Raw genomic sequence first — 11908 nt, 5'->3', positions numbered from 1 at the left:
ATGTTACAATCACACAGTACAATAGTTAGCCAATTTTAACCAAGAGGAACTGAACGCGTAACGACCTAAAGTGACTACCAAGTAAGGTTACGCCAATGGTTACGCAAGAAATCATGAAATCAATATATAGAAATAAAGAAATAAGATTCATTTTCCATTCAATAAAATTCATACGCTAAAAATTAAGTAGTTTCAAGAACAGTATCATGTGAATAAGTAATAATTTTTCAGTATTTTTCCTTAGTGTGTGTGTGTGTGTGTGTGTGTGTGTGTGTGTGTGTGCGTGTGTGTGTAGAGAGATTCCCTGGGATATGAATAATTGCTTCCGGGGATCCTCAAAGGCGTAAAGGTTAGGAATCACTGACCTACGTGGCGCAGTGGTAGGGGTGGACGACTGCTGACCATGAGAGCCAGAGTTCAAATCCAGGGTTGGCCACGTAACGGGTCCCTGGCGGACACTGTGTGGGTGTTGGCCTGCGTGTGTACCATTATCACTACACTGCAGCCCTTCCTTTGTCTGTATATGTAAATGTTATAATAATAATAATAATAAAAAAAAATGCTTGCCCTTCCGTCACGTGAATCCCCCTACCCTAATCTACCCATATCATCTACCCACCTACCCTAATCTACTCACCTGCCCTAATCTACCTTTCCCTTCCAGCTTCTGCACCTACCCTAATCTACCCACCTATCCTAAGCTAATCTACCCACCTAATCTAATCTACCCACCTGCCCTAATCTACCTTGCCCTTCCAGCCTGTGCACCTACCCTAATCTACCCATATAATCTACCCACCTACCCTAATCTAATCTACCCTGCCCTTCCAGCCTATGCACCCATCTACCCTGCGTCTCCTCCTCGCCGATCAATTGGGACAAGATCAAGTTAAATGAGGAACAGGAGCTGACTGTACAACGAGTGGACGATCTGCTTAATGAGTTCTTGAAGCAGGTGAGAGAGAGAGAGAGAGAGAGAGAGAGAGAGAGAGAGTGTTTCTACCCGTCTTTATGCCATGTGTGTGTGTGTGTGTGTGTGTGTGTGTTTCTATCTGTCTGTATGCCAATTGTGTGTGTGTGTGTGTTGCTACCTATCTATGCCGTGTGTGCGTGTGTGTATGTGTGTGTGTGTGTGTGTGTGTTGCTACCTGTCTATGTCGTGTGTGTGTGTGTGTGTGTGTGTGTGTGTGTGTGTGTGTGTGTGTGTGTGTGTGTGTTTCTACCTATACGTATCTTTTCATCTACTTCCATCTACTTTATCTGTATGAGTCACTTGTTATCTGTATGACGTTCATCTTTTATCTCTCTGTATCTGCAACTTTATCTATCTTTAAAAAAAAATATTATCTAAATCCGGGTGTTATTTTATCTATCTACCTTTCTCTCTCTTTTATCAAACTATCTTTTTATTACCTTATTTATCTACATTAATTTTCTCTCTCCTTTATCAAACTATCTTTTTATTACCTTATTTATCTACATTAATTTTCTCTCTCCTTTATCAAACTATCTTCTATTACTTTATCTATCTATATTTCTCTCTCCTTTATCAAATTATCTTTTTATTACCTTATTTATCTATATTAATTTTCTCTCTCCTTTATCAAACTATCTTTTTATTACTTTATCTATCTATATTTCTCTCTCCTTTATTGAACTATCTTTTTACTGATGCGCAACCTCATCTATCCAACCCATCCGAAATTCTATCTATCTATCCATCTATCTATAGCCAGATGTCTTACTCACGGAAAGGGTGGCCACAAATAAATCGCCTCCACGTCACCCTGCTATCAAGGTGCCCTGCCTCATACTCATTATCCCTCTCTCTCATATACCTAACTACCCCATACGTTAATCTTCTCAGTCTAACCCTAACACCTAACCCCCCCTCTCCACCTCGCTCATGCACTCTCCCAGTCAGTCTCTCATCTCAAGACTTACAATTTAATCTAACTAAACATATTATTATTCCCTTCAGCTTAACCTAATCCACTCTCTCTCTCTCTCTCTCTCTCACACACACACACAGTCTACCTCTTGATGAAAATGTGCTGTGGTATGTTTCTAATGCATGACAGAGAGAGAGAGAGAGAGAGAGAGAGAGAGCATGGAATACCTCTCAACAAACTGCCACATGTTTATTCACTAATCATTCAAACTTTTAAAGTTCTCCACTCCATTCCACACAAAACCGATGATAATTTTACATGCAAAAAGGAATGAATTAAATCATAAATATTGTACATTAAAACAAAAAAAATCAGTTTCATAATTCTACAAGCCATTTAACATTTAACTCCATAATTTTAAGAGAAAAAGGCTAAATTTAGTTGAAAAAATAACTATACTGTATATACAAAAATAATATACACATCATGATTTCTCACGCTAAAGATTATTACCTACAATACCAGCTGGCTAAATAAATGAAAAAATACATCAATGAATCTGAAGAAATAATTACCTGTATATTATCTATCTATCTATAGCCCGACGCCCTAATCCCGCAGAGGGTGGCCGACCTATATATTAAATTCTGCTAAATAACGAAATTTAAAGACTAAATTCACTAAAGAACTAAATTTAAAATGATTAAATGCACCTGAAATGGACAAATACAGTAAGACCTCATTATAGTGGACTACCTGGGGCCCAAACCATTCTGAAAAACGCGACGTTCTGGTATAGCTACATCTGAACTTCCCCCTCCTAACCCGGACTATTTCCAACACATCAGACATTAGTCCAGATCGCATGAATGGTTTTTAAACTGTTTTGACTACCACTGTGATAGGAAGTGTTATGAGGAACACACTGAGGTGGTTTGGCCATGTGGAGAGGATGGAGGGTGAAAGACTGACGAAGAGAGTGTATGTGAGTGTGGTGGAGGGGGGAAGAGGGAGGGGGAGGCCGAGGATGAGATGGAGGGATGGGGTGGAGAGGTACGGTATATGAGACAGGGGGGTGTGAGTTGGGAGCAGGGCAGTGAAATGGCAGGGGACAGGGCGACTTGGAGGCGATTTGTTTGTGGCCACCCCAAACGGGATTGAGGCATCTGGCAATAGATAGATAGATAGACTACCATTGCGTTACTGTACTGCATTATAATTTCCACTACATTAATCAAATGGTAAAATATATATAATAATACTGTACTGTACGCTAATAAACAGGTCTTTTATTTACCTTATTGTGGTGAATACAGCTGAGGTGGTCAGGCAGTCCGGACTGCTTCCGGCTTTATTGGACTTTTTCCGATATATAGGTATTTAGTCCGGTAGCTTCTCAAGTCCGATAAAAGCGAATTCCGGTCTACTGAAGTCTGTTCTATCGAGGTTTTACTGTAAATTAATCAGACAATAACACATTTACTACAATAACAACTAACTGGCTAAAAAAAGGATAAGTTTGCTGGAAGGTACTTGATCCAAAGACATTAAATTTGGCTTGAAAAATATAGGTACCATAACTAAAATGCCAACGGCCATACCACGTTGAGTACACCGCTTCCCGTCCGATCAGCGAAGTTAAGCAACGTTGGGTCTGGTTAGTACTTGGATGGGTGACCGCCTGGGAACACCAGATGCTGTTGGCTCGTTCTCCCTACGTGTCAAGTGGGGTTGGTGGAGGATTAGTGCCCCTCCCTGTAAAACAATTAACTCTAAGCCCTTGGCCACCCCGTTTGGGATACATGGCGTCTGGCAATGAATGAATGGATGAATAACTAAAATGACGATATTCTTATCTCTTTGCTTTACAGTCAAAGAAATATGTCTACTAGATTAAAAATTCAGTGGCAAAGCAAAAATAAATTGGCAAATACATCTACCAAAATAACAACTCAGTAAAGAAAGATATATCTGCTTAACAAGACATCCTAAACAATATTAACTTAACTTTAAAGAAATAAGTGTAAGTTAAATGTCTAAATTCACACACAAAAGTTACCCTGATATAAACAAAATCAGTTGAATAATAATGTGAAAAATAAATTTGGGGGAATAAATTAACCAAAAGAATAAATAACCTAGCTAAAACTATAACTAAAAATCATAAAATATTTGAAAAAGTGGAACAGACTCACCTTTATAAAGAAGTGAAGGAATGTCGTGGGGTGGATGCGGCTGAGAAAATTAGGAGAAATCCACTGAGGTGGTTTGGACATGTGGAGAGAATGGAGAATGAAAGACTGACTAAGTGGGTGTATGTAGGTGAAGTGGAGGGAGGAAGAGGGAGGGGGAGGGCCGAGGATGGGGTAAAGGGATGGAGTTGAGAGGTGCATCAGGGAGGGGGGAGTTAGTTGGGGGGAGGGCAGTCAAATGGTGGGTGACAGAGCGATTTGGAGGCATTTTGTCTGAGGCCACCCCTTTGAGGGATTGGGGCGTCAGCTATAGATTGATAGATAGATAGATAAATTCATCTAAAAAACAACCTGGCCGCACTATGGGGTGGTACTACTACTCTGCGGCCAGGTTGTGTTAGGAAGAATACTGCCACCGTATTCCCTGCGTGTCGTAAAAGGCGACTAAAAGGGGCGGGGTGAGGGGACTAGGGACCCCCTCCTCTGTTTTTTAGTTCCTAAAAAGAGACAGGCCAGAGAAAGGGATGGGGGATGGAGTTATCCTCATACCCTGAAGATTGGGTCTATGAATGTGCGTGGATGTAGTACAATTGAGGCTAAAAGGGAGGAGATTGGGAGAATGTTTGCGAGAAGAAAGTTGGATGTGTTAGCTTTGAGTGAAACGAAGATGAAAGGGAAGGGGGAATCTATGTTTGGAAGTGTGAATGGAAGATTGTCAGGTGTTGATAGAGGAAGGGCAAGAGAAGGTGTGGCCTTGTTAGTGAGTCCGGAAGTACAGCAGTGTGTGATTGAATGGAAGGAGGTGTCATCAAGACTGATGTGGGTGAAAGCGAAATTTGAACGTGAGTTGTGGGTGTTTGTGAATGCATATGGGCCTGGTAGTGAAAGGGATGAACAAGAGAGGGAGTCTTTCTGGAATGATGTTGATGAGTGTCTGCAGAGTTTTGGAGCGAATGTGAATGTGGTAATGATGGGAGATCTGAATGCTAGAGTGGGAAATGTAGCAGTTGAAGGCGTAGTTGGTATGCATGGTGTGCCTGGAAGAAATGAAAATGGGGAACGAATGATAGCGATGTGTGTTGAGCGAGAGATGGTGATTGGGAATACGCTGTTTGAGAAGAAAGATATTTATAAGTATACATGGGTGAGACAGGAGGGTGGAAGGGTTGTTGATAGAGCCTTGATGGACTATGTGGTTGTGTCTAGGAATGTAATAGGAAGATTGTTGGATGTGAGAGTTCTGAGAGGGGAGGGTGGAGGTATGTCTGATCACTACTTGGTGGAGGGAAAGTTAAGAGTAGGTAAGAGATGGGTGAGAGCTAGGAGGGTTAGGTGTGGCAGGGAGGTTTTGAAAGTGAGTGAGTTGGATAAGAGAGAGAAAAAGATAGAGTATCAGGAGAAATTGAAAGATGAGTGGGAACGCAGTGAAAGATCGGGAAAATGGCAGCGTGGAGGAGGAATGGCAGTTGTTTAAGAGTGCTGTGGTGGGGCATGCAGAAGAGGTGTGTGGTGTGAGACGTGTGGGTGGTGGTGTAAGAAAAAGAAGTGAATGGTGGTGCGAGGAAGTAAGTATGGCCGTGGCTGAGAAGAGACGTGCATATGAAGTGTGGCTGCAGAGGAAGGATGAGATGTCATATGAAAGGTATAAGGAAAAGAGGAATAGAGCGAGAAGGGCTGTGCGTGATGCTAAAGTGGCAGCAGATGAGAGGTGGGGTAGGCAGCTGACAGAGAATTTTCAACAGAATAAGAAAATGTTTTGGAAGGAAGTGAAAAGGGTGCGAAAGGGAGAGTCTGGGAAGGAAGAACGAGTAAAAGCAGAGGATGGAAGGATGTTAATTGAGATGGATGCAGTAAGGAAGAGATGGGCAGAGTATTTTGAAAGATTGTTAAATGTAGAGGAGGAAAGGGTGGCTGAGATTGTGGCAGATAGAAGGGTGCAAGGAATAAATGTGTTGGGAGAGTTGAATGATTCTTTGATCACGAAGGAGGAAGTGGAGAAGGCAGTAAAGGAGATGAAAACAGGAAAGCTGCAGGTATGGATGGGTGTGCTGTGGAATGCCTGAAGGGTGGTGGAGTGACTATTGTTGACTGGTTAGTAAGATTATTGAATGTGTGCTTTGAGAAAGGTATGGTGCCAATTGACTGGGCAAGTGCTTGTGTGGTCCCGTTGTATAAAGGCAAGGGTGATAAGTATGAATGTACTAGCTTTTAGGGGTATAAGTCTGTTGAGTGTTGTAGGTAAAGTGTATGGTAGAGTGTTAATTATGAGAGTTAGAGAGGGTACAGAGGGAGTGATTAGTGATGAGCAGTGTGGCTTCAGGAGAGGGAGGGGATGCGTTGATCAGGTGTTTGCTGTGAGACAAGTGTGTGAAAAGTATTTAGCGAAAGGCAAGGATGTGTTTTGGGCATTTATGGATTTAGAGAAAGTGTATGATAGAATTGATAGGGAGGCTTTGTGGACTGTTTTAAGATTGTATGGACTTGATGGTAGGTTGCTAAAAGGGGTGAAAAGTTTTTATGTAAATAGTAGAGCGTGTGTAAGAGTGGGAAATTCTGTGAGTGATTGGTTTCCCGTGTTAGTGGGGCTGCGACAGGGATGTGTGATGTCGCCTTGGTTGTTTAATATTTACATGGATGGTGTTGTAAGGGAGGTGAATGCAAGAGTTTTAGGTGGTCTGAGTCTGGTAAATGTTGATGGAGGAGAGTGGAATCTGAAGCAGCTGCTGTTTGCAGATGATACTGCACTGGTGACTGATTCAGAGGAGAGATTGAGACAGTTGGTAGAGGAGTTTGGAAGGGTGTGTGAAAGGAGGAAATTGAAAGTAAATGAGAATAAGAGTAAAGTGATGAAGTGTACGAGGGTGATAGATGGTAGGGGGATGAATATAGTTTTGAATGGTGAGATGCTTGAGGAGGTAGATTGTTTTAAATATCTAGGGTCACATGTTGCTGTGGATGGAAGAATAGATGCAGAAGTGAAGTTTAGAATAAATGAAGTAGGAAAGGTGCTGGGAGGAATGATAAAAGTGTTTAAATGTCGTTCGCTTAGAATGGATGTAAAGAGAAGGCTGTATGAGGGTGTTGTGGTACCGACTGCGTTATATGGGGCTGAAACATGGAATATGAGTGTAGCAGAGAGGAAAAGTTTGAATGTAATGGAGATGAGATGTCTGAGGAGTATGTGTGGAGTGACGCGTATGGATCGAGTGCGAAATGATGAAGTGCGAAGGAGAACTGGAGTTGTTCGGGAGATGGCTGGTAGAGTTGAGCAGAGGGTGTTGCAATGGTTTGGGCATATGGAGAGAATGGATAATGAGCGATTGGTGAAAAAGATAACTAGATCTGATGTGAGAGGTGTAAGACTGAGAGGAAGACCACGAATAGGATGGATGGACAGTGTGAAGAGAGCGCTGGATGCGAGAGGGATGTCCGTTGAGCAAGGAAGAGTGGCTGTGCGTGACAGAAATAAATGGAGAGAAATTGTGAATGAATAAGTGATGACGCAGCCCTGAGGGGATATTCTCCCGCATTTGGTCTGATCAGCTAGTCAGGTCAGGTGCGGGTAAGGGGATGGGTCTGTTATGATGTGGCAGGGGTAAACCAGTTCAGCTGTCGGGCCCTGCTGTGGATGTCACTGCTTGCATTGCGCAGTTGACCCTTGTGCGGTGTGATGCGGTGAGGATCTGTCCGTTCTCCCCTTTGGGGCTAAGATGCGAATGAATGTGTTTGAATGGATGAGTAAATGGAGAGTGAGTCGTCCTGTCTCGGCTACCTCCCTTTCCTTGGGGGAAGCAGCCTAGGTATATAGATAGATAGATCTATCTATTGCCAGACGCCTCAGTCCCGTTTGGGGTGGCCACAAACAAATCGCCTCCAAGTCGCCCTGTCCCCCGCCATTTCATTGCCCTGCTCCCAACTCACACACCCCTCTCTCATATACCTCTCCACCACCATCCCTCCATCTCATCCTCGGCCTCCCCCTCCCTCTTCCCCCCTCCACTTCACTCACATACACTCTCTTCGTCAAATTAGATGAACAATAATTCTAACAATAAAAAATTTTTCCCTGAAAATAAATCTGAAATAACAAAAAAGCTCAAAAAATGGGTGAAAAATACTTACTGCTGAAAAATAAAAAAATATAGTTTAATAATGAAGTTGATAGGCAAAAAGTGACCAAATTAGTTCACAATTATTCAAACAATGCAGCTTTTTCAAACAGATACACACACACACACAATTTAAGTGGTGTGAGAAATTAGCAAGAGATTCACACACAAACAATTTAATGTGGTGAAAAATTAACCTAAAACTCATATTAAATTTTAACTTTCCTCACTTGAAGGATACCAAAGAGCAAGATAAAATTTAGCATCTCAAAAACTGTTACTCTAAGAAATTAAGAAATGGTCATGGGAGGCATACTCTAAAAAAACAATGCAATTTCTTCTGTTCTGGGACATGAATCAAAGGAGAAAATAGGACTCTTGGTATAATCTCCCCCTCTTGTGCCACAGGTGATGCTAGATTACAAGCAACTCTAGTGCTAGGCAGAGGGGTTGGCAATCAAATCATCCCCATGTCATTTTCTCCTCCACCATACCACACATTACTACTTCTGAAAATAGATGCAAACTGGCAAATAAGTTTTTAAAAGTAACCTCTGCTACATACTGATTCTGTCCCAGGTAGCCTACACTTAACAACCTTGACATAATTGCTAATGGCACCGACATGAATGAACGAGGTCATGTACAGGCAGGTCGTTATTCAAGCATCTGCTATACAGAAATCCGATACGTCAATGTGAAAATTAGACCCGTAATCAATGACGTGGACAGGGTCAGTTAACCGAACGCTATTTTCCCCACAAGTTATGTACTGTACTGTCATACGAATTTCATTAACCATTTTTTCCAATCTGATATATGAGTATCCACTATCCGACCAGTCCACCATTAACACATTCCACTCGTATAATGGGACCTGCCTGCATTACGATAGTTGAAATGGCCACGTAATAGTGATGCATGAACATTTGAAATTTTTGTTAGACCTCCCCTTCACACAGACACTGTCCCAGGTGCACGTGTGGCCAACTGTACATCAAAAACAGGAGCAAGGAATTTCAGCTCCTCGCCCCCGTCCCTTTTAGTCGCCTCTTACGACACGCAGGGAATACGTGGATAGTATTCTTTCTCCCCTAGCCCCAGGGATAACTAAAACGGCTAGAGTTGGTTAGCTTTCACCTGACAAAACTGAAACACGACAACTAGAACTGCAGAATCAATAGATGTTGGTCATGTGATAGGTGGTGAAGAGGGATGCCTTCATGTACCACTAAAATATTCTCACCTAACAAGTACCCAGGCCTTGTAAGTCTTTATACTTGTGGGTTTAATAATTTCAATATAATTTCAGCTGGAGAAGATGTTCCGGGAGAAACACCCAGACTTTCCAGGATTTAATATGACTGAGTACAATTCCACTGATGACTTACAGCAAGACCTCTACTCCACCTACCACAGCCTCAGCCAGAGACCAAACGCTGCCACAGACGTCACAGAATATGGTACTGCAAGTCGTTCCTCATTTTTCTTTTCTTTCTATAGCCTAAATCCACGGCCTTGTCTTATTATTAACCCAAACAGAGTAGCTTCAAACAAATCGCCTCCTTCTCTCCCTGTCCTCTGCAATCAGGCTACCCTCTCTCCAATTCGTCCCTTCATTTATACACTGCTTTTTATTTCCTGGTGCTACATACATATAGCTCCAATATCAATTAAGCTGATTTTCCAGTTACTCAGGTCCTCCTTGCCTTCACCTTTTTTCAACAAACTTCTTCAGTAGTCAGTCCATATTAAAGCTGAGGAAAATTCTATCTATCTATTGCCAGACGCCTCAATCCCCTTCGGGGTGGCCGCAAACAAATCGCCTCCACGTCGCCCTGTCCCCCAACATTTCACTGTCCTGCTCCCAACTCACACCCCCCTCTCTCATATACCTCTCCACCCCGTCCCTCCATCTCATCCTCGGCCTTCCCCTCCCTCTGAGGAAAACTGCTTATTTAAATTCAATTGCTTTCTGTTAAAAGACAGTATGTAATTTTCCTCCAAGTTTACAGTATCAGCTGACTGGAGAAAGACAAGAAAAAAATCCTACACATTGTAACTGCTTACTGAGAGGCTTCTACAAGTTTGCATCAACCTGGTATGGAGTGTGTGCATTTTATATCTATCTACACACACACACACACACACAAATTTTCTGTCCATACTTCAATAATAGACCAAAACTTGTATCATCATCATCATCATCATCAAATTTTGAAATAAATATGCTTTCACCCTGTGAGTATAATTCTTCCATTTAAAAAGCTCGAGTATAATTCTTCCATTTAAAAAGATCACAACACCCCAGTAATACAGCTAGAGAAAGATACTGTAATTGATATTTTGTAGCACATAACTACATTATACTACTTTAAAGATACAAAAAGTGTGTAAATTATAGTCAAATAATTCCCAATATGGTCAAAAATGCATTCATGGATTAACTGGCCAATACGTTTTTAATCTGACTTGGCCCAAAATTGCTCTCTCCCCTTGTTCTGAAACTGCCATCTCTCAATTTTGAAATTTGAACTGCGACATCTGATTGACACTATGGTTACTGAGAGGCACTTGTTGCAAAAAATAGTGCCAAGGAAAGGATGTTTCTTTTTTGGTAACTTGACCTAAAACTGCCATCTCTCCATCTTAAATTTGAAGTGTTGTGAAAAAGTGCCATGGAAAGAATGCAAAGCTGTAGGAATATCTTTTTTTCTGCCAGTGACCTATGTGAAGCAAGTTGAAAAAGAGCAAAAATTTGAAGTTAGACTAAAAACAGCATAATAATGAGGATTTCTTGTTCACAGATGAGGCAACAGAGAGTAATGGTGTAGGTGGGATAACAGGGGAGGCAACAGTGGACAACAGTAAGGGAAGGGAGGAAGGCACAACATACAACAGTGAAGACGGGACACCGGTGGGAACAGGAGAAAAACATCCAGGATACAACAGTGAAAGTGGACAGGCACAAGGAAATCCAATATACAGCAGTGGAAATCAAGCAACTGGACAGACAGGGAAGAACAGCGACGGCATAACATTGGAGGAAACAATGAAGAACGGTGAACCAGTGCTGAAGGACACTAACAGTAATGGTGGTTATGGGGGTGGTGGCTATCAAGGAGCTATCGTGTTCCCCGATTCCTAAACACAAAAAGCACTGTATCCTCTTTGCTTCAACTTGACCTAAAACTGCCATCTCTTTATTTTGACTGCTGAGTTTTAGGAATAGTGTACTGTATATTGATGGTACAATATGATACTTGTAACAAAGAAACCGTATGGAAAGAATGTAGAGCCACAGCAATGTTCTTTCTGACAAAGGGCTGTGTGAAATTAGCTGCAAAAGGATGAAATTTGGGCCAAGTTAAAATAAAAGAGGATTTGGACAGGTGCGGAAACTTCACACCCCTACTGGGATTTCACCGGTCAATGAGAGAGAGAGAGAGAGAGAGGGAATCCTTATGCTGACCCAAATTCATCTCAACACTGGAATACTTCAGTTCTCATGCTGACCCCGATTCACTATGTAATGCATATATATCTTTTTCAAATAAATTCATCTGTTCCTACTTTTTTATATTTTTCAAACTTATTCCTACTTTTATGTATTATTTCTTACAAGTTATAGATTAGGGAAACTATACTGTATTAGTGTTACTGAAGGCCATACCTCACCCCACCAATGCAAAGTTTAAAGCTGGTACTTGCCATG

The 11908-nt window shown here is 41.7% G+C and overlaps 1 protein-coding gene and 1 non-coding gene across 2 annotated transcripts in view; both read left to right on the top strand.

Moving 5' to 3' along the window:
• Positions 1 to 11705, top strand: part of LOC145391174 (uncharacterized) — an 11977-nt gene extending 272 nt beyond the window's left edge. The window contains exons 2-4 of the mRNA XM_080265854.1: positions 832 to 955; positions 9506 to 9656; positions 11001 to 11705. Of these exons, the coding sequence (XP_080121980.1) occupies positions 832 to 955; positions 9506 to 9656; positions 11001 to 11341 (616 nt within the window). The 3' untranslated portion in view covers positions 11342 to 11705. The remainder of the gene's footprint in view (positions 1 to 831; positions 956 to 9505; positions 9657 to 11000) is intronic.
• On the top strand, positions 3480 to 3598 carry LOC145391263 (5S ribosomal RNA). Its single transcript, XR_013895797.1, has one exon. It is a non-coding gene; the product is annotated as a 5S ribosomal RNA (ribosomal RNA).
• Positions 11706 to 11908: the final 203 nt, after the last annotated feature.

The sequence above is a fragment of the Coenobita brevimanus genome, chromosome 17, assembly GCF_032717465.1.
Source record: "Coenobita brevimanus isolate Jiangsu-jjx chromosome 17, ASM3271746v2, whole genome shotgun sequence".
NCBI classification, from domain to species: Eukaryota; Metazoa; Arthropoda; class Malacostraca; order Decapoda; family Coenobitidae; genus Coenobita; species Coenobita brevimanus.
Note: the sequence above shows the minus strand (reverse complement) of the source record. Positions and strands in the feature narration are given on the sequence as shown.